At 45.5% G+C, this 19,112-nt stretch overlaps 1 protein-coding gene across 2 annotated transcripts in view; it reads left to right on the top strand.

Annotated features, from left to right (window-relative positions):
• The window catches only part of Creb3l2 (cAMP responsive element binding protein 3-like 2), a 115,022-nt gene that overhangs the window by 62,853 nt on the left and 33,057 nt on the right, over window positions 1-19,112 (top strand). Inside the window, exons 3-4 of one of the 2 annotated variants that reach the window (NM_178661.4) lie at window positions 15,281-15,456; window positions 16,979-17,066. In NM_178661.4, coding sequence (NP_848776.2) covers window positions 15,281-15,456; window positions 16,979-17,066 — 264 coding nt within the window. The remainder of the gene's footprint in view (window positions 1-15,280; window positions 15,457-16,978; window positions 17,067-19,112) is intronic. The other variant, XM_006505824.4, reaches the window with a different exon arrangement.

Here is a 19,112-nt window from a genome sequence, read left to right as displayed (position 1 = left end):
AGAAACTTTTCCAGCATTTTCTACTGACCCAGCACTCTTGGTGAACATTACCTGACTCCCTTATTGCTTTCCCTTTGTGCCTTTTCTCATCAACTGATGCTTGTCATTGTTGAAGGACTGGCTTTTCTAACTAAGATGCTGAGGTGTTTTGACCATTACTCTATAAGCCTTTCTCTGCCATCTTTTCTATCTGCCCAGTTCTCCATGTATGTGTGCATTCATATGCATACATGTGTATGTACACACACAATTGAACTATGTCTTCTTTTCTTAGAGGGGTACCCGGCTATTTTACATACTTTGAGTAGTCTGTGAAGACCTTGTTCCCTATTCTCATTCCAGCATATGACTTTTCTCACATGGCCATGACACAGTGGTCAAAGATTGACCCTTAGGTTTTGCTCTGAGCCCCTTCGCCATGTCTTTCCCATCATGTGTGTAACGGCAGTGTCTTTTACAAGTTTCTCCCACGTAACACGGTCCCTCATGCTTCTCTGTGGTTAAAGGCCAATGCCTGTATCCAGATACACAAGGAAGGGACTGTTCCTCCAGCGGAATGCATTACCAGCCTCTACAAAAATCAAACTTCTCTTAGGACTCAGAAAGTCGTGGGTGTGAGAATCCCAACTGTTCTCCAGGATACATTTTTTTAACTTGAAGAACCACACTAATCAACATGAGGGAAGTGTGCTCTCACATGCTCAGTACTAAGGGTGCTGTGGATCTAGTGGATTCTCTCCTGCCTGGGGAGCCTTAGTCAGATACTCTGACTTTCCTTTTTCTGTGGAGAGTTTAGGGGAATGCGGAGTTAGCCCTTTCCTGTAGCCTATCAGTTGTTCCCACCTTAGTTCCACAGGACGAGGTGTTTCATCTTCTGGGAAAGAAAGGAAAAGAGAGCTGAGCTAATTTGAGGACATAATGGTGTTTGGGAGTTAAAATGAGGTGTTTAAAAATCTCAGAGCAATGGCTACCGCATCTCAGCCAATCATGTTCTACTCCCAATCCCTGCCCCCTACCTCAACCAATCACGTTCTACTCCCAATCCCGCCCCTCCCGCAACTTGTTCAGTTCATTTCAGAGATGCCCTGAGATCAGCTGTAGAGCATGATGCTGATGTGACTGGTACCCTCTTCTCCCCTTAGCCTAATTACAACTTGGGTATTATTATAACAACAGACATCAGAAAAGTTATTTGAAACTTATGAGTTACTTATTTCTCTAGTTTTCCATGTAAGATTGTCCGTCTGTGGTTGACCACACGTGACTGAAGCCGTGGAAAGCGACAGATAACGGTGGAGCTGCTGTGTCCCCATTCCTCTTGTGCAGGCCAGCCTGAGGAAGTGGGATGTCGAGGGTTCAGGTTACATTCACACAAGCCCTGAGTTGGTTTTATTGTTTTGCAAATGGACTTTAGCCTTTGATGAGTGTCTGGACAAATGACTTAAGATCTATTTTACCTGACTTAAGTGTAGATTCCCTCCAGTTCTTGTCTTTCCTTAGCCTGTATTTGTCTCGTGGTTCCTTTGACCCCTCTATCACTATCCCTTCTTCCTTCATGGAATCACCTTCAGTGTCTTTTGTCTTAGCCAGTTATGTTGTGTAAGAAATACTCCTCCCGACACTAATGACTTAAAATAGCCACTTGTTCCCTTATGAGTTCTGTGCCTTAGTCCTCCAAAGCGGTTCACTAGTGTAGTTTTGGTTCATAATTTACTATGGGATTGGATTCAGTTGCTGGCTGGGACATTGCCAGTGTTAGATGCTCTACCCTAAAAGCAGCTATCTCCAGTAGCCAACAAGTCAGTGCTGGTGAATTGGCCTGTGGGTCTCTCCATGGGGTTGACACACCCAGGGAGGAGACCCAGCTGCTCTCTGAGGAGGAAAGCACTGATTCACAGTGGGAGGGGATTGCGCAGGAAGGCAGCTCAGAGGAGGTGCTGGCACTGGAGGCCTCTTGGACACTGACAACCACACTGTGAGTTCTTTGTGTCGGTTCCTTTACCTGGGGTTCTTGTTTGCCACACTTTCTCTTCATTCACCCAGTGGCTCTCAAGCTTACATTCAAGGCACTGAAGAAATAAAAAGAAAAAAAAATGTTGGTCCATTCCTCTCCCAGGATTTATCAGGATCACAATGTTCGTGACTGGTGATGGAATTGTTGTAATGTGCCAGCCCTAGTGGAAGTGACGTGCTCTGCATTCATGCACTTCCTACACATCGCAATCCCCACTGAGTGGCTCTGGGAGGGCTATTTAACCTTTCTATCCCAGCTTCGTTGTGTGTAAAGCTATGGTGAGAGTGAGGTCTCCTGGTGTCCTTTGAGGATTAAGTGTGATGATAGATTCCATTGCCTTCCAGGTTCTGGCTCTTCTTAGCTCTCTAGCGGTCATGATTTACAACTAAGATCTGCAAGACGACAGGGTCTGAGGAAGACTTTGTAGAAGATTTAAAACAACTTATTTTAACGTTAATTTATTTGTGTAGAGGGACATGAGTGTACATGCATGTGTGGAGGTCAGAGGAGAGTTTGCAGAAGTTGGTTCTCTCTTTCCACCATGTCAATTCCAGGGATGGAGCTCAGGTCATCAGGCTAAGCTGAAAGTGCCAGCACCCAGTGAGCCATCTTCCTGGTCCTGTGAAAGGAGAGCTCTCTATTTACCAGCCTGTGTTTAACAGTGAAATTTAGTGGCTACTTAGCAGTCTAACTTATTAGTGGGTTATTTTATTTTTGCTAGTTTGTTTTTTGTACAATAGCTAGATCCAGAGAATGTGCCCCAGATTATAATTGTTTAGGAGACAGGAATTATCTGTAAACATAATGCTTTTTACTTGCATGGAGATCATTAGTTGCCCCTCTTTGCTCAATTATCCATGTAGCTGTTGGGTCTCTTTTATATTTTGAGCTGAGCGAGGGCAAGTTCCAAGTCCCATCCTGTATCTGGCAGTTAGCATTGTGCTTGGTACTTTGAAGATAGCCAGTTGTTTAAAAAGACGACACAAGAGATGGAGCATCCATCTCTGACCGGCGGGGCAGAACCATGGAGACCATTGCTCTGTTTGGTGCGTGGCCTCTCTGTGCAGACTGCAGAAGCAGGATTTCACCAGGGTTGGCTCCTAGCTCACAGTGGCTGTCATTTGCAGGATCCAAGGTGATGCCAAAGAGCAGTAGGTGTGTTGTTAGTTCTTTATGCTTCATTTTTTAAATTAATTTCATATCTCATTTTCAGTGCCTTACCTTTTAATTGCCAGTCTGTGAGATATGGAAAATAGAAAAGACAAGGAACTTGTGGGAAGGGAGAGAAGCTGAAATTTGAATGGGAATAGATAGGTGACGTGAACAGAGACCAGCGGAAGAGGGAAGGAGCAGACGTACGTCGCACACTCACAGTTTGCTATGCAGAACAGACAAGTTGGAGATGAAATTCAGCAGGCTGCCTTTGCTTCACTTCAGCATGTTGGTTGCACACCTACCGTGTGCTAGACTCTGGCTTAGATACTTATGAACCAAGTAGTAAGATGTAGACCCTGTCTTGAGGAACTCAGAGTCTGGTGGAGACATAGTGTACCTAATACTCGATCAGGCAGAACTGGAGTAGTATTCCAAGAGGAAATTAAACTGTAGGAGTTTCCAGGAGAGACAGAGAGAGCGAACACAGCCATTGAGGGGTCAGGAAGGCCTGAATGAAACAGGATTTCAGCTGGGCCTTGGCTCACTGCCTGGAGTCAGCCCCCTGGAGCTTTGTCAAGGGCCACAGATGGAGAGCAGAGAGCCAGGACTGGGGTGGGGGGCTTTGAAAACAAGATCCCCGGTGGAAAGATTGTTCACAGGACAGATTTCCAAAGGGTCCGGGTTCCTTCCGCTTCCATTCATGAGTTGTCTTCCTGTGTCTACGGCTGGGTTTATTGTTGTCTCGACTTCGTCCTCCGATGCTGAAATTTATTCCTCCCTGTGGTCTTTTCTTGGGCCGACACTTATTGTTGTAGTTTTAATTGACTGATTGATTCTTTCAATTACAGAACTTCTGCTTGGTTCATTTCCAGCGTGTCAATTCCCTTGATGACTTTCTTTCCTCTGTCTTTGGACTTCCTCTCCCAGCTGACTATTTCGCTTACTTTGGAGACTGTCTTGTGGGGGACTAGACTTCTTTAGTGCATCTATGTATTTAAGTCATCTGTCTAGTCATTAATTCTTGTAAAAAAGAAGGACTGTGAATTCACCATGGACATTTCAACTGTCTTGGTAGTTTGGGGTTTCATTATGGGGTGTTGGTAGTTTGGGAATGAGTCATGGAGAAGCCAGCCCTTTGGAGGACTCCCAGACAGCAAAAGAACCAAATAAAATTAGAGTGGGTGGGTGGGGAGTTAAAAGTAGGAGGCACATTCCGCCCTACAGACTTTCAAGGCACCACAAAGAGACACAGAGATTACGAGACAACAACCCTCCTTCTGTGAAACCACTGGGCTCCCATTTGTGGTCTCTTTAACTTACATGCAACCTACAGGGATCATAAGTGCGCACAAGCTAACCCTCAGCATGGGAAGAACGGGCAGCAGATCCTGTGGAGGAGGGCTTCCCTATCCAAAGACCAAAGAATACGCTGTTGGGTTCCCACAAATGGCACCTAGTTCTATTTGTAGCTCATGTCGTGACAGGCTATGCCCCTAATTTTCTGAAAAGAAGCAGATGGGGTTCTGATGGATATTGCAAAGAGCATTCGGTCCACAGTCCATCTTCTTGGAAGTTGTGGTGGTTTTCTTTCATGTATGTAACTAGGAGATGATGACTGTGGGATAGGAACTGTTTGAGATGTTTGACATCGAAGCGTGGGAGAATGGAGGCAAGGGTAGCTTATCCTGCGCAGCCTCACCTGGGTCTTAGCTTCAATTAGGTTTCTGAGCTTTGAGAATGAGCAAGTGTGTGGTAGCAGTATTATTTTATTCACTCGAACCATGACTAATATATATATATATTCTTCCAAAGGAAGAGCCAGTCCCTCCAGGTCCAAGCATTCAGAGCAGATAGCCACCCTGATAAAGTACGACTCCTCTTGAGGTAACATGCAGGCATGTAGTGCTTAAGAATAGCTATTTGCACCAAATCCAATATTCCTTACCTCTTAATAAGCAATAGCTGAAGTAGTACTAGGAGCCCGCACCTCTACTGGTGGACAGTGAGCTTTTCACTATTCTTGGGAAAGCAGGTAATTCATCTCTCCATGTCCAGTAATACTTAGAGTAAACAGTTCTGTAATTTCTTCTAAGCTTGAAAGCAGCACTCACACACACAGCTAAGTAGAGACTTGGTTTAGAAGACAGTCTCCTTTTTGTTTATCTCCCTCTCTTCTACATGTCATAAGCCTTCTATCTACCCGCTCCTCCTTTCTCTTCCTTTCTCCTCCCATAATCCTTCTCTCTGCCCTCCCTGTTCCCCTTCACTTCCCCTTACACCCCCCCCCCTGCTACACCCCCCCCCCCCCGAGTCTCAGGGCAATCATACAAAGCAAATGGGTGTTTGTATCTTGTCAAGTGGACTCTGGATTCCCAAACCTGTGCACAAAATTTGGGGACTATCTACAGTTGTTAACCTTTCTGGTAAGAGGTGTTATAACTTTCTTTAGTTAATTTGTTTGTTTATGTATTTATTTTGTGCACGCCCATGTCCGTGTGTGTGTGTGTGTGTGTGTGTGTGTGTGTGTGTGTGTGTGTTTGTCCATGTAAGGGTATGCACATGTACATGTTCCACAAATGCTGAGGTGGAAGTTGGTTTTCTCCTTACACTATGTGGGTTTTAGGGCTCAAACCCAGGTCTGTTGAGCTTAGCTACAAGTGTCCTTACCCAGTGAACCGTACTGTGGGCTTTGATAAATTTTCTGGTTTCACAAAAAGTTCTGTACCTAAAGATGAAAAGTTAAGAAGCCCTGGTCTAATTCATCACAGGGCTCATCCACTTGAACGCTGACTAACTGGAAATGTCTCAGAAACGCTGGAGCCACAGAGCTTCATGGGCTCAGGCCATAGCAGTGGCCAAGGCCAGGAACGTGGCTGCCTTTCCTGGCCACTGGAGTCAGTCTCCACCCCATTCGGTCACCTCTTCTCAAGGTACAGGCTGGTGACAAGAGGCCGAGGGTGCTGCTTGTTCAACCAACAAAGTAAAATGGGGGAAAAAGGAGAGAAATGAAGAGGCTGAAAGAAATATCTCAGCAAAATGTTCCTGGCTATGCTTATGGCCCGAGGAATAAAGGCTTATGTTAGAAAGAGCAAACCTTGAAGGTCACTCCAGGAAAGTCAGCACCATGGCTGCCTATTGGGGGCTCATGCTCCATTGAAATCAAATTGGGATGTTGGGTATATTACTCAATTTTCCGTTATGATGGTAGATTCTTGGTGTAATCAACTCCTAAGGAGAGAACTTTTGTCTGACAGCTTTGGAGGCTCCTCCAGGGTGTCGTCGGTGGCCATGGTGAAGCGACCCTTCACAGCGGAAGTTCATGGTAGAGCAAAGCCGCTCACCTTGGGCTCAGAAAGACAAAAGAGAAAGGAGATGAGACTGAGTCCCATAATCTTTGAAGGACATGTACTCACTGACTCCAAAGGTCCCACTAGGCTGCACCTAGTTTTACCGCCTTCCAGTGGGTACAGCAGCATAGGCACACTGGAAGATGCATGGGATCCACACTGTGGCTGGGCTCCTTTTAAGCTTTTTCCACTTATGAAACCTTTTTACTCAAGAAAATACTGTGTGACCCTTGGGTATATAGGTATATAAAATAAGTGTACAAAGCAAATATTTACTATAATAAATCGTAAATGGATTTAGAACAGTTCTTTAGTATATATGTAATTTTAGTATTTGTTGAAGACAAACGCAAACATAGAGGTAAACAGATGGTGCGCTTATTTTTACATAAAGCATTCATCTTGGACAAATAGTGGATACTGCAGGGTATAGTGTGTTTTCAGAGTGGATTAATAGTTTGGTTTTAGAATCATCAGAGCTAAGAATGTCCTAATCCCAAGTCAAAATCATCTAACATTTTTTAAAAATGAAACTTAAGTCAGAAACTCTAATGGCAATTTTTAAAATCAAGCATTCTAACACAGTAGACTCCAAAGACATACTAATTTGATACATGATGAAGAATGATATCCAAAATGATATTATTTTAGAATGATACTAAAAACCTTGGATTTCTGTAATTAGACTATTCCATTTCTAGTAGAGCAGGACATGTATGGACACTGTAAACACTGCAGCCTGTGACACACAGTGGTCCTGAGGGTTTGGGCTTTCATGGCTGGTGGCGCATGGTGTAGCGGTCCGTAAGTGCAGTGACTTCAGAGCCAAAGCCACAGTAAAGTTGCTCAGTGCAACCCTGCATGAACTCTGCCAGAAGCCCCTCTGATACAGCGCAGGTTTGATTTTGAATTACTTTCTGTCCGTTGTGTGTCCAGAAGCCCTTTCCTGTGACCTGACTCCATGATTCCCACACTCAGTTGTGTGACTTACAGCCGAAGAGTCTGCCAAAGCATACCCCAAGGTGGACGTTTACTTTGTCTTTTATTTCAGTGTTTCTCCAAAGAAGAAACGTGATCGTGACGAGCCTGGAGCATTAAGAGAGAACTTGATATCTCTATCCTCTGAGGTTGTGTAAAAATAGGGTTGGAAAGTCTATAAAATATCAGCCAGCTAAACAGAAGTGGTGTATAATGCATTTGTGCCAAGATAATTTATTTAGGCTGGATTAAGAGACTAACTGAGTGGCTCTGAAGAGAAGGCTCAGTGGTGAAGGGTGCCTACTGCTCTAGAAGAGGTTCAGAGTCTGGTTCCTAGCATTTGTATCAGGTGTCTCGCAACCACTTGTAAATTCCAGCTCCGTGGGATCAGGCACCCTCTTCTGGCCTCAATGGGTACTGCATTCATGTCTACATACCTACTCCCCTAATACATACATAGACAAACAATTTTAAAAGTAGTAACAAAAATAAATTTAAAAATCTGTCTGTAGCCGGGCGTGGTGACCCACGCCTTTAATCCCAGCACTTGGGAGACAGAGGCAGGCGGATTTCTGAGTTCGAGGCCAGCTTGGTCTACAAAGTGAGTTCTAGGACAGCCAGGGCTACACAGAGAAACCCTGTCTCGAAAAAACAAACAAACAAAAAAATCTGTCTGTATAAAATTAAACAAATAGTCTGTCTTTACTGTTGCTGTTCCAGGTCTATAGACCATTGGGGCTTCTTCAGATTACAGGAGCTGGAGATAACTGGGTGGGCTCAGTACTGACTTATGAAGCTGCTTTCCCAGTTACAAATGAAGGCAAGTCCTCAGGGAGTAAGCTGTGGCCGTTGAGAAGTCACACGGGGTGCATGAGACAAGTTGTGGGAGGAAAAGGACTGTGGGATGGGATGGCTGGGAAGCGGGGTTGGAGCCATGAGGGAGGCATCGGTTGGTGAGTCAAAGGAGACACTCGTGGCTGGACGCTGAGGCTTAGAGGGCACAGACAGAGCTGGCCACGGAGAGCCAGGAAGCTGAGCTACGTAGATGGCACAGAAAGGGTGGTTTCTGAAACGAGTAGAGAGATAGGCAGCAGGATTCACACAGGGTTGTGTGTGTGTGTGGTGGTGGGGGGTAAGGGTGACTCATAGGTGACTTAGGTTTCTGCTCTGTAGCCTTTAGAGGGATATTGGTGTTGACGTGTTCTCAGGAAGTGAAATCCAGAAAAGAAAAAGGCACCGAGATGAGGTAAAAAGGTAATCACATTTCCTGTGAGCTGGTGTCAAGAGCATCAGCGTGCGTCATCGCAGAGGGGGTAAAAAGGGTGCCGCTCTCCTCATCTGCTTCCATGCTGGGCTCTCCGTGGCTGGGTGTTGGGGTAGGACAGGCAGGGGAACACGGGTGAAAATGATAACATTGCTTCCCTTAAAACAGTCAAATAGGGACCCCATTGCAATCAAGAATAGTCTAAAACAGCAAAGTTGACAGCCATCTATCGAGCAAAGCCACTTAGATTATTCAGCTCTCTGTCCCTGATGAAGAAACACAAACTGCATGCGACAGTTTCATGTACATCTGTGTACCGAATCAGTCTTTCCAAATCAGTGTTGTTCCATGGATATGTATGTGGTTCATGCTCTACATACCATACTCTGCAGGAGAAATTGTGAGTTTAAAAAGCAATCTTGACCCCGGATCAAGTCCATCATGGCTCTCTAAAGTCATGTTATGAGTCTGGGCTCTGTCCAATTTATGAATGACTTGACCCTGGGTGAGCTGTATCCGTCTTTGGTCTGACCTTCCAGATCTTTAAAATGAAAATATAATACTTACCCACTGCGTGGCTGGAGGGATTCTCTGAGTTCACATTTATCGAGCACTTAGAGCAGTGCCTGCCACTTCACAAGTGCCGAGGAAGTATCAGCTATTATTGTCCTTGTTCTTCTGTGGACTGCTCCATAATTAAGTACATAATTTACCAAGTGCCCGTGATAGGGATGACAGGAGCCAAGGAGAGAGCTTCTATATATCCAGGCATGGAAAGAACACAGAGAGACAGAGATTGTGTTGGTCTCAGAGGTCCATCCAGTACAGGCTGGGTGTCTGCCAAAGACTAAGGACTATGGGTTGGTCTTAAACAATGTTTCTTCATATCAGAAACACCTGTTTGGCGGTCTATAGTATAGGAGTGATCTAATTTTACTTTTTTCTATGCGTACATATGGGCTCAAAAAATAACATTTATTAAAATGTATACATCTAGGCCAGACCTGTTTTGAACCATTGCTTCCTTGGAAAGCAATGTGTGCAGGTGACAGTGAACCTGGGATATGGGACTCATTTCTATGGTGTGAAGAATCTTTTTCTATGAATCCCAGCTGTACACTTTTGGGTGAGTCTTTTTAATCTTGTAGTTGTTTGTTTTTCAAATGGGAGTAATGGTTGTATTAACCTCTGTGGTTATGCTTAGGACTAAGTTATCATTTCCAAAGTACTTAGAACAGTACCCAGCCCATAGCAAACACTGATGGTGCTGCTGAGTTTACTATTCATATCAGGGCACCATGGGCAGACAGGTCGCCGGCTCCCACGCAGTGGGCCCTATTTTCACTATTATGACCATGTTCCACAGAATTCTTGTCCCACAGCCTCCTGCCTTCCAGAACTCAGTCTTGGAACTGTTAAAGGATATTATTGTTCCTTTTTTATTAGTCTAGGTGTTGTGCCTCCAGGCACATACCACTTGGGTATCTGGTACCTGTGGAGGCCCGGATCCTCCTGGAACTGGAGTTACAGATGGTTGTGGGCTGTCATGTGGGTACCGAACTGTGGTCTTCTGGGAGAATAGTGTTCTTAACCACCAAGCCATCTCTCTAGGCAAGAAGATTTTTATGTGGAAAAAGTAAGATCTGTCAATTCTTTAATACGTGTTCAAAGAGCAAACAAAATGAAGGTTTAGAGGAGGCATAAGAAACTAAGATGCTTTCTTCAATGTATACATGCTATTTGGATGATAATGTGGATACTTTGAATGATATATTGGGTAATATATCACATACTATTATATACAGGTAGGATACAGGTAGGACTTTTTGTCACATAGATGATATTTGTAACCAAGTGATTTCTCTTAACAATGAATGCTTACTCCTGTGCTGTGTGTATGTGTGTAGTGTACATGTGATCCCGCACATGCGTGTGCATGTGTTTATAAAATACAAGACTGCGTCCAGGTTTGATCTTTTCCCACTGTGGTTGCCTGGCTGTGCGTATGGAAATCATCGAGGCTGTATTACGGATGCTTTAAGCAGATCCGTGCCTTTGTGCTCCAAGGCCACCTGATATTTCAGTCTATTCAGCGTCTGCAGTGTTAACCGTGGTTCCATTCTGAGCTCAGGTATGCAGGACTTGCTCCCTGTCGTCACGAGACGGTGGCTTCTTCTCATCTTTGCTGATAGCCAAAGGGTGTTGCTGAGAAGATGCAGCTTTGGAATTTGACCTTTGAGGGGGAGCTGTGCAAATACATTCTGATGCTACAGGGGGTGCGTTATCTCCCAGCACGCACACGATTAAAATTAGGCAAGGGCGTCTTTCATTTGGAATAAAACTTAAAAGGGACATAGATACAATCCAGAAGAACACTTTTTCATTTAAAGTCCAAATTGCAGAATTTATAAAAGTTAGAAATTATAGTATCTCAAGCACTTAGTTCTCCTGTCTCTGTTTAGCTAAGTACACAAATAGCTGAGGATACTTGTAGTTCTAAGCCTCAATGGCTCTGTAGATGAGTTTTGCCAATAAAACTCATCTGCAAAACTAAAGCCCTGGGCAAGTTGCAGAGGCCACTCCTTCCCTCATTCTACCCTTTGTTGACCTCCGACCTTCCAGGTTACATTTGCCATTTTGTTTACTCTGATTTGATATTCTTTCCCTTGGTGACAGAATATAGGCCAACAGCCAAGAGTTGGGGTTCAAGCTGTCTTCTCTTATTTCAACCACACGGGAATGCTGGTCTCATCAAACTTCTTATTAACTGCCCTTCTTTAATCTGAAACCAGGTTTTTCCATGATGTATCTGGCGGGTCTGATTGACCAGTCTACAAATATTTATGCATTTTCATTCATCATTCATGTGCGAGACAGAGGACAACTTTGGGGAGTTGGTTCTCTCCTTCCACAGTTACATAGGTTCTAGGAATCGGACTTCGGCCATCAAGCTTGCAAGGCCAGTGTTCTCACCTGCCCATACATCTCACCAGACCCCACTCATAGATTCTGATATCTTAATACCAGCCATATTGCATTAGCTAGCTGTGCTGTATAAGAAGCCATCTCAAACCTCTATTCTTTTATGTTGTGTGTATTTGTGGGGGCAATGTCTATTCCAGGGTGGTGTCAGATTTAGTATATAGTCAAGGATGACTTCCAAAATCAGATCCTCTTGCCTCAACCTCCTGAGTTTGAACACTAGGATTACCGGTATTTGTGTGGTACTAGGGAATCAAAGCTGGAGATTTGCATATGCTAAGTAAACAGTCTACCAACTACATTATATGCCCAGCTCCACATGTCAGGACTTGAAGTAGCAATCACTTCCTTACTAGAGCTCACACATCTCCACAGCTGGGAACTGGCTGGTTGAAATGGGGATCGGATAAGTGACTACTCCTTCCAGCGACATTCACTCATCTCCCTAAGGCTAGCAGAGTTGGATGGCTTGGCTTGGCTTGGCTTGGCTCAGCCTATCTTGCCGTGCCTTTGATTTGTGTGGCTGCGCTCCTTCCTCTGGGATCAAGAGACCGACTAGCCTAGCACATCCTTCTTATGTGACAATAAAACTGTGAGAACATAAAGCCCATCTTAGCTAACACATTTCAAGATGCTATTATGTTGAGACGCTAACATGCACTGCCTAGGTTAAGTTACATGGCCAAACTGGAGGCGCTGAGCGCTCATATAGCAAAAGGCACAGTTAGGGGGTGTGATGGCTTATATCCATGTAGTTTGAATAGACTAAGACTCACCTAGGAAAGGGGCCTCTGGATGTGCTTGTGAGGAATTCTGAGTAGGCTAATTCAGGCAAAATACTCCACTAAATATGGGCAGCACCATCCACCACTGGGTTGGGGGCCTGGACTACCTAAAAAGGAGAAAGCCAGCCGAGTGCTAGCCCGGCTCTCCCTGCTTCACGAGTATGGGGGGAGGAGCAGAGCCATGGACCTTTCACTTGGAAGACTTCTGTAGTCTTCGAGAGAGTCGGCTTCCTTTCCAGTTACCACGGCTTGCTCTCTATTCGCTGCTCCCAGACAGCCATGATTGGTGTTTAGACCAGGGGCTGAGCATGAAGAGCAAACACCGCTCATCCCTGTTTCCTACCTGCTCCTGTCTGTTGAGAATGGTTTTGTTCAACCAGAAGAACCTGTCTCATCTTCCTGTTGGGCTTCAAGTTCAAGTGTACTCCCCGCACTGATTTTACCTGTTGAGTGTATTGTGAGTTAAACTGGATCGAAGTCGCTTTGACTGTAATAGCAGGACCTGTGACCTTACCTCACAATTTACTGGTCATTGCACAGGGCCGTTTTCCCAGAGGTGTTCCTTCCTCTTCATTTTATTATACCCAGGGGTAAATGTCTTCTTCCTAGCTCCCTTCTAGCCTCTGCCGCTGACAAGCAGTCCTCCATCTGGACTGCGAGTGTCATCTCTGCAAACAGAAGCTTTGGTGAAGAGAGGGATGCACACCCTCTCTGTCCCATCTCCATCCCGTCCCAAGCGATCTACACCCTCACTCTGCCTCTCCCTCCCTCCTCCATTCTGTCCTAGCATGTCCTCCCTGTGGCGTCCTTGCTGTGGATAGTCTTCTAGTTCTGAGCCTCCTTGTGAGGCTCACTGGTCTTTTGGCCTGGGGTTCAGTTGTTTCTATAAGCTGAGGGGGGCGCCCATCTGGCCAGCAGAAGTATGTGTCAAGTACAGAGTGGTGTCCCTTCCTCTGGCAGCCATTAAAAGGTCCCTTTGTTCCCCACCACCAGCCCCTCCTGGTCCAGGATGTCGCCCACACCCGGTGATGTAAATCCCCCCATCGAAGCAGACACTCAGCAGCTTAGGGAGCTCGCTCTAACTGCCACCTCGCCAGTGGGAACCTGGCCTTTTCTGGGCTCAAAGGAAGAAGTTTATGGGGATGGAGTTTATCTCTGTGAACTTTTGCTTTGCCGCCCTCCCCATGCTTTCCCTCCTCAGTTCTTCTGTATGATGGTTTTCAAGTACCTTTTTAAAAAAATAAGGAAATTGGAGTCACATTTGTGAGTATGTGTTCACAGTGGGAACTGCTTTGCACCCCTGAACAGTTAAGGGTCACCAAGCAGGCAGGGCTCGTTTTCAAATAGCAGAGAACACATGTGCCTTGTGTATGTCCCGTCTTCGGAAAGATGGTGTCCAGTGAGGACCAGGCGGCTGCCTCTTCCTTTCTGTCTGCATGTTTCCAGCCTCTTGGCTCTCCCTTCTCACCCGACCCTTTGTTCCTGCAGGGCTGGGCTGAGTAATTTGCTCTCAAGCAGTTTGGTGAGGTTTAGGCTCCAGGCAGTTTGCGTCCAGTGACGGAGGAGCCCCGCCGTTGGCTCAGTCTTGCTGCTTAGCAGTTGTCATATCTCCCCCAGCCCAGGCTCTATTCATCACTAGGGCCGGGGAAGCAGAAGGGCAAAAACTAGGGATTAGGAACGAGAGAGAGAGAGAGAGAGAGAGAGAGAGAGAGAGAGAGAGAGAGAGAGAGAGAGAGAGAGAGAGAGAGAGAGAGAGAGAGAAGAGGGGAGAAAACAAATGGCTGTGGAGAAATCTTCTGTTAACCTCTTTTTCTTTCTTTTCTTATTTTTAACTATACTTATTTATTATTAAATAGTTAGCACATTTACTTGATTTAAAAAACAAAAATATAGCATATTAACATTTTTTGGGAGTGTTGTTGTTGTTATTTTGTTCTTTCAAAACAGGGTTTCTCTGTGTAGCTCTGGCTGTCATGGAACTCACTCTGATCCACCTGCCTCTGCCTCCCGAGTGCTGAGATTAAAGACGTGCACCACTACTGCCGGCTCATGTTTAAAACCTTTTAAAACAAATTTCAGAACCTTCCATCCCATCTTATTCTCCACCTACTTAGCTTCCATCTTGGTGTGCCCTGGAAGCCTGGGGTACTAGCTAGTTTCCTTTACTGTGATAAAACACCACGACCACAACCAAGAGAAGAAAAGGTCTAACGGGACTTACGCTTCCAGAGGGTCAGGGTCGATCCTGGCTTAGAATCATGGCAGCCGAGACAGCTGAGAGCTAAAGATCAAGTCTTAAGCTGTAGGCAGGAAGATAAGGGGTGCTCAGGGAATGGTGTGTGCTTTTGAAATCTCAATGTCATGTCTTTCCCTGGCCACCAGGGGCAGACTTCTTCCAGCAAGGCCACAGCTCCTTAGCCCCAAGCAGTTCCACCAACCGGAAGGAAATCAAGTATTCAAACGTCCAAGCCTATGGATGACATTCTCATTCAAACCACCAGACCATGTTTCTGTCTTTCCATGTAACCTTTCCGGCACTTCCTTCAGCTTATCACGTCCGAGTGTACTTAAATAGAAGCTTTTGGTTTGTGCCATTCAATTCCTCATCCATACATCTCTATTCTGGCATGCACACTTCCCTTTATTCTCTTCTCTGTAGTCTTGGAGCTTTGGTCCAGCAGTGGTCAGTGGTCACATGACTCGCTTATACCTGGTGCCCCAATGTGCTCACATGTGGCTTGTCCTTTTCCCACAGAGGAGGTGGAGAGTGAAAAATGGTACCTGTCTACAGAGTTTCCTTCAGCTACCATCAAGACAGAGCCAATCACAGAGGAGCAGCCCCCGGGACTTGTCCCTTCTGTCACTCTGACCATCACAGCCATTTCCACTCCTTTTGAAAAAGAAGAGTCCCCTCTGGATATGAATGCTGGGGTATATCCAGTTTTCTTCCTTATAAATATAAGTATCAAAAGGTAGAGATCTTTGGTCTCCAATAAGGCATTTATCCTAGGAGATACACGATTTTGAGGGAGAATAGCTGTATATGTATGCATGCATTCATGTGTGTGTATATACACGAGTGTATCAAGGATATATTAATTGTTATCAGCATCGATTGTGACAAATTTCAAAGGAATTGTGTAGAAAAAGCAGTAGCAAAGCTGATTTCTTTTTTTTTTCCTATAATTGCCTTAATGAAATTAAAAACACGGATGAATAGCCACAGTCAAAGGAGAAACGTTGTTCATGGCCTTGACTTTTACTCTGGAGGGGAGGAATGATGGAGGTTATGGTAGAGGCCACAGTATTTGGTGCCATTGCGACTATGCATGCTGGTTCCACATCGACGTTTCCTTTCCTAGTCTCCGCTGAGTCCTCCTCTCTCACCTGCCCATCCACATGTGCTGTGCTACTGGAGGAGATGGCAGGAAGGAAGGAGTCTCCTCCTTGCTTAACTTAAGCCCATGGCTGTGGAAGGCAGAGTTTAACATCACCCCACCTCTCCCTGGGTGTGTTCGGTGTCTGATGGTTGATAGCCCAGAATCATGCTTGCATAGCTTCTAGTTCAGAGCCTCACTTGTGTGGCTCCAGACATATCCGTGTAGTCACATCTCTCATCAGCAAGACGCAGAGTCTGTCTGGTCCTGAAAAGGTAACATTGGGAGAGGCACAGACACGTTGCAGTCTCCTCATTGGGGAGATGTGGGTTGCAGTTGACCTTCAGATTCCTTTCTCAAAACCTCCCTGGGTCCTGGGAGGGCTTTCAAGGTCTGTATTAGTTTTCTTGCTCCACAAGATTCTGACTCACTTGATTTACATGTGTGTGCGTGCGCACATACATACATGTGTGTGTGCATGTGTGTGTGTGCGTGTGTGTGTAAGTATGTGTGCGTGTGTACATGTACCTCATGTGTACATGAAATCTCTGAGATCAGAAGAGCGTATTGGATCCCCTGGAACTGGATATGTGGGTGCTGGGAACTGAACCCATGTCTGAAAGTAAGAGCAGCAAGTGCTCTCTACTGCTTGGCCACCTCTTCAGACCTCAGTTGGGTTTGAAGTCTGCATGTAAATAACACTTCAGGATCCTGTTCCCTTGCTCGCTTCTCTCCTTTCCCTGATGGGTATTTTATAGTGAGATATTGCTATCAGCCATTGGGGAGTCTGGAGGGAAAGCATGCATTTGGAGGCACATGGTCTTATTGCAGGACGAACTGGGATCCGCTGAGTCCTTGAACATTTCCCAGAATATTTTACCATAAATGTCTTTATCACAACACCAACAGTAATAATAATGACCCTTAGATTTGAACTAGAGGTGGCAGGTCCCAGGTTTGGCTGTGACACGATGCAGCACATGACCTTAGAGAGTAAGATACAGTTGACAACTCGCCGCTGTTTCGTAAAGGCTGTTTCTAAGTTAAAAGACTCATGTTTGAAATTCCTTTTCCAGGGGGACTCCTCATGCCAGACGCTTATTCCTAAGATTAAGCTGGAGCCGCACGAAGTGGATCAGTTCTTAAACTTCTCCCCGAAAGAAGGTGAGCTCATCTTCTGCCTCTCCCACACGTTTCGTGCTAAGGGAAACGGAGCAGCAGAGTAGAGTGGGGGATTATAGACGTAGCTGGCAGTCTGGAATCATTCTGTTCTTAAGACGATCCATTCCAAAACGATATTGTGAAATATAAAGTTACCTAATACAATTATTTCTCTATATGTCCTTTATTTCCAGCTAAGCGTTAGCGTGGTTTGATGCTTACCAAGAGTGGGTTTTTGACCCATGCTTGACACCGCTGTGGCGTGTGTCTGTGCGGTTGGTGACACTCACTTGTCCCTATGGCCTCCTGGTGTGAACCCCACAGATACACAGTGGCACTCACTGCCTTAATAAAAACTTGAGTTTTAACCCTCTGTCAATGAAGTTGTCATGTGTCTACACAGCCAGGGTGTGTTCTTAGCTGCTCTAGCTGAGTGACAGTTGTCATGAGCTCCCTTCCTTGGTAACGTCGTGGTCCTGGCGGTGCTGGGCCTCTCTGGGCTTCTTGTCATTCATTTAGAACCTGACCGTGCCATTCCTGGAGTTGTTTACTCTTTGTTCATTCTCTACATCTTTTTAATTTTTACTCTTTTGACTGCCCGCTCTGTGTTCTCCCATGAGACCAAGCTGGGATCCTGGACACAGTCTCTCCACCTCAGGAGGGCACAGGAAGCTCTCAGTATCTTATTTACACAGAACGTGGAGTCCACTCTTCTTCATCCTGTGTCTGTTGGTGCTACACCTCCCTTTTAGTTACATGTTCAGCACATGTCTAGCCGTGCAGTTCACTGCATGACCAACAAAGTCAGCGCACACAACTAGAGAGAACGACGCATGTGCTAGTGTGCAAAGGAGCGGATACTGTGTGAGCATTGGAGTATGATTTACCTTCGTTCCTTTAGGACCTGATTTAGGGCTGGATTTGAGACCACTGGCACAGGGCTGGCCATTTACTATCTGTAAAGAGCTTAAACGGCAATATTATCTGTCTGCATCTGTGTTGAGCCTTTGTTTCTTGTCGTTGAGCAGCCCACGTCCATGCCTTTGAGTCTTATAGTCTGCTTCCAAGTGATTTCTTTCATCTTTACGGCTGCTTACCACCAACAAATGTGTCTTGTTCTTTTTGGTATGTTTCCATGCGGTTCAGAAAGTGTCACAACCCGAACAATAGGTCCCCACAGTGACGTCAGGATCTAGGGTCACCGGAGGAGAAATGACAATCCTTCCTCATTATCCTGGATAAAGACAGATAAAGAAACTGAATAGCCTGTGGACATCAAAGTTTCTGGGCAGAGTAGCTTGCAGTCTCCCTGCGCCTTCTGCAGCCTAGGAGCAGCATTTCAAATGATGTTTAGAAATCTGAGCCTGCGGCACCTGTGGCCAGAAGGGCCTGCTTTTCCTGTTTGCTTCTCTCTTGTGGGCTACCCGCTGCTTAGAAAGGAGAAAAGCATAGCTTAGCCTGTGGCAGGCCTGGAGGCCGAAAAAAATTTGGTGTCCTTGGGAGTTTAGCTGGACTCCCCACCCCCCAATAGGGAAATCTGATTCCTGGATTTTTTTTTTCCTTTTGCTTTTGCTTTTGCTGGGTTTTTATGATTTTAACACACAGTGTCATATACTCATGACATAGGGGAAACCTTGGCTAGTATGCAAGACATGCCAACTTTCTAGCCAAGCACATGATATATTAAAGGGCCTATCCCTGAGCCTACCCCTGACCTACTCAGGTTTGTAAAGCATGCAACTGTCCTGTGGATACAGAAATGCTGCATGAAGCTGGGATGAGGGACCCTCAAATGTAATGTCCCTCAGCAACAGGCAACAGGGGCTAGCAGAACAGAACTAACTCTCTCTCTCTCTCTCTCTCTCTCTCTCTCTCTCTCTCTCTCTCTCTCACTAGATATTTTCTTTATTTACATTTCAAATGCTATCCCCTTTCCTAGTTTCCTCTCTGAAAATCCCCTACTCCCTCCCTCCTCCCCCTGCTCCCCAACCCACCCACTCCCATTCCTGGCCCTGGCACTCCCCTATACTGGGACATAGAACCTTCACA

Source organism: Mus musculus, chromosome 6 (genome assembly GCF_000001635.26).
Source record: "Mus musculus strain C57BL/6J chromosome 6, GRCm38.p6 C57BL/6J".
In the NCBI taxonomy this organism is placed as follows: Eukaryota; Metazoa; Chordata; class Mammalia; order Rodentia; family Muridae; genus Mus; species Mus musculus.
Note: the sequence above shows the minus strand (reverse complement) of the source record. Positions and strands in the feature narration are given on the sequence as shown.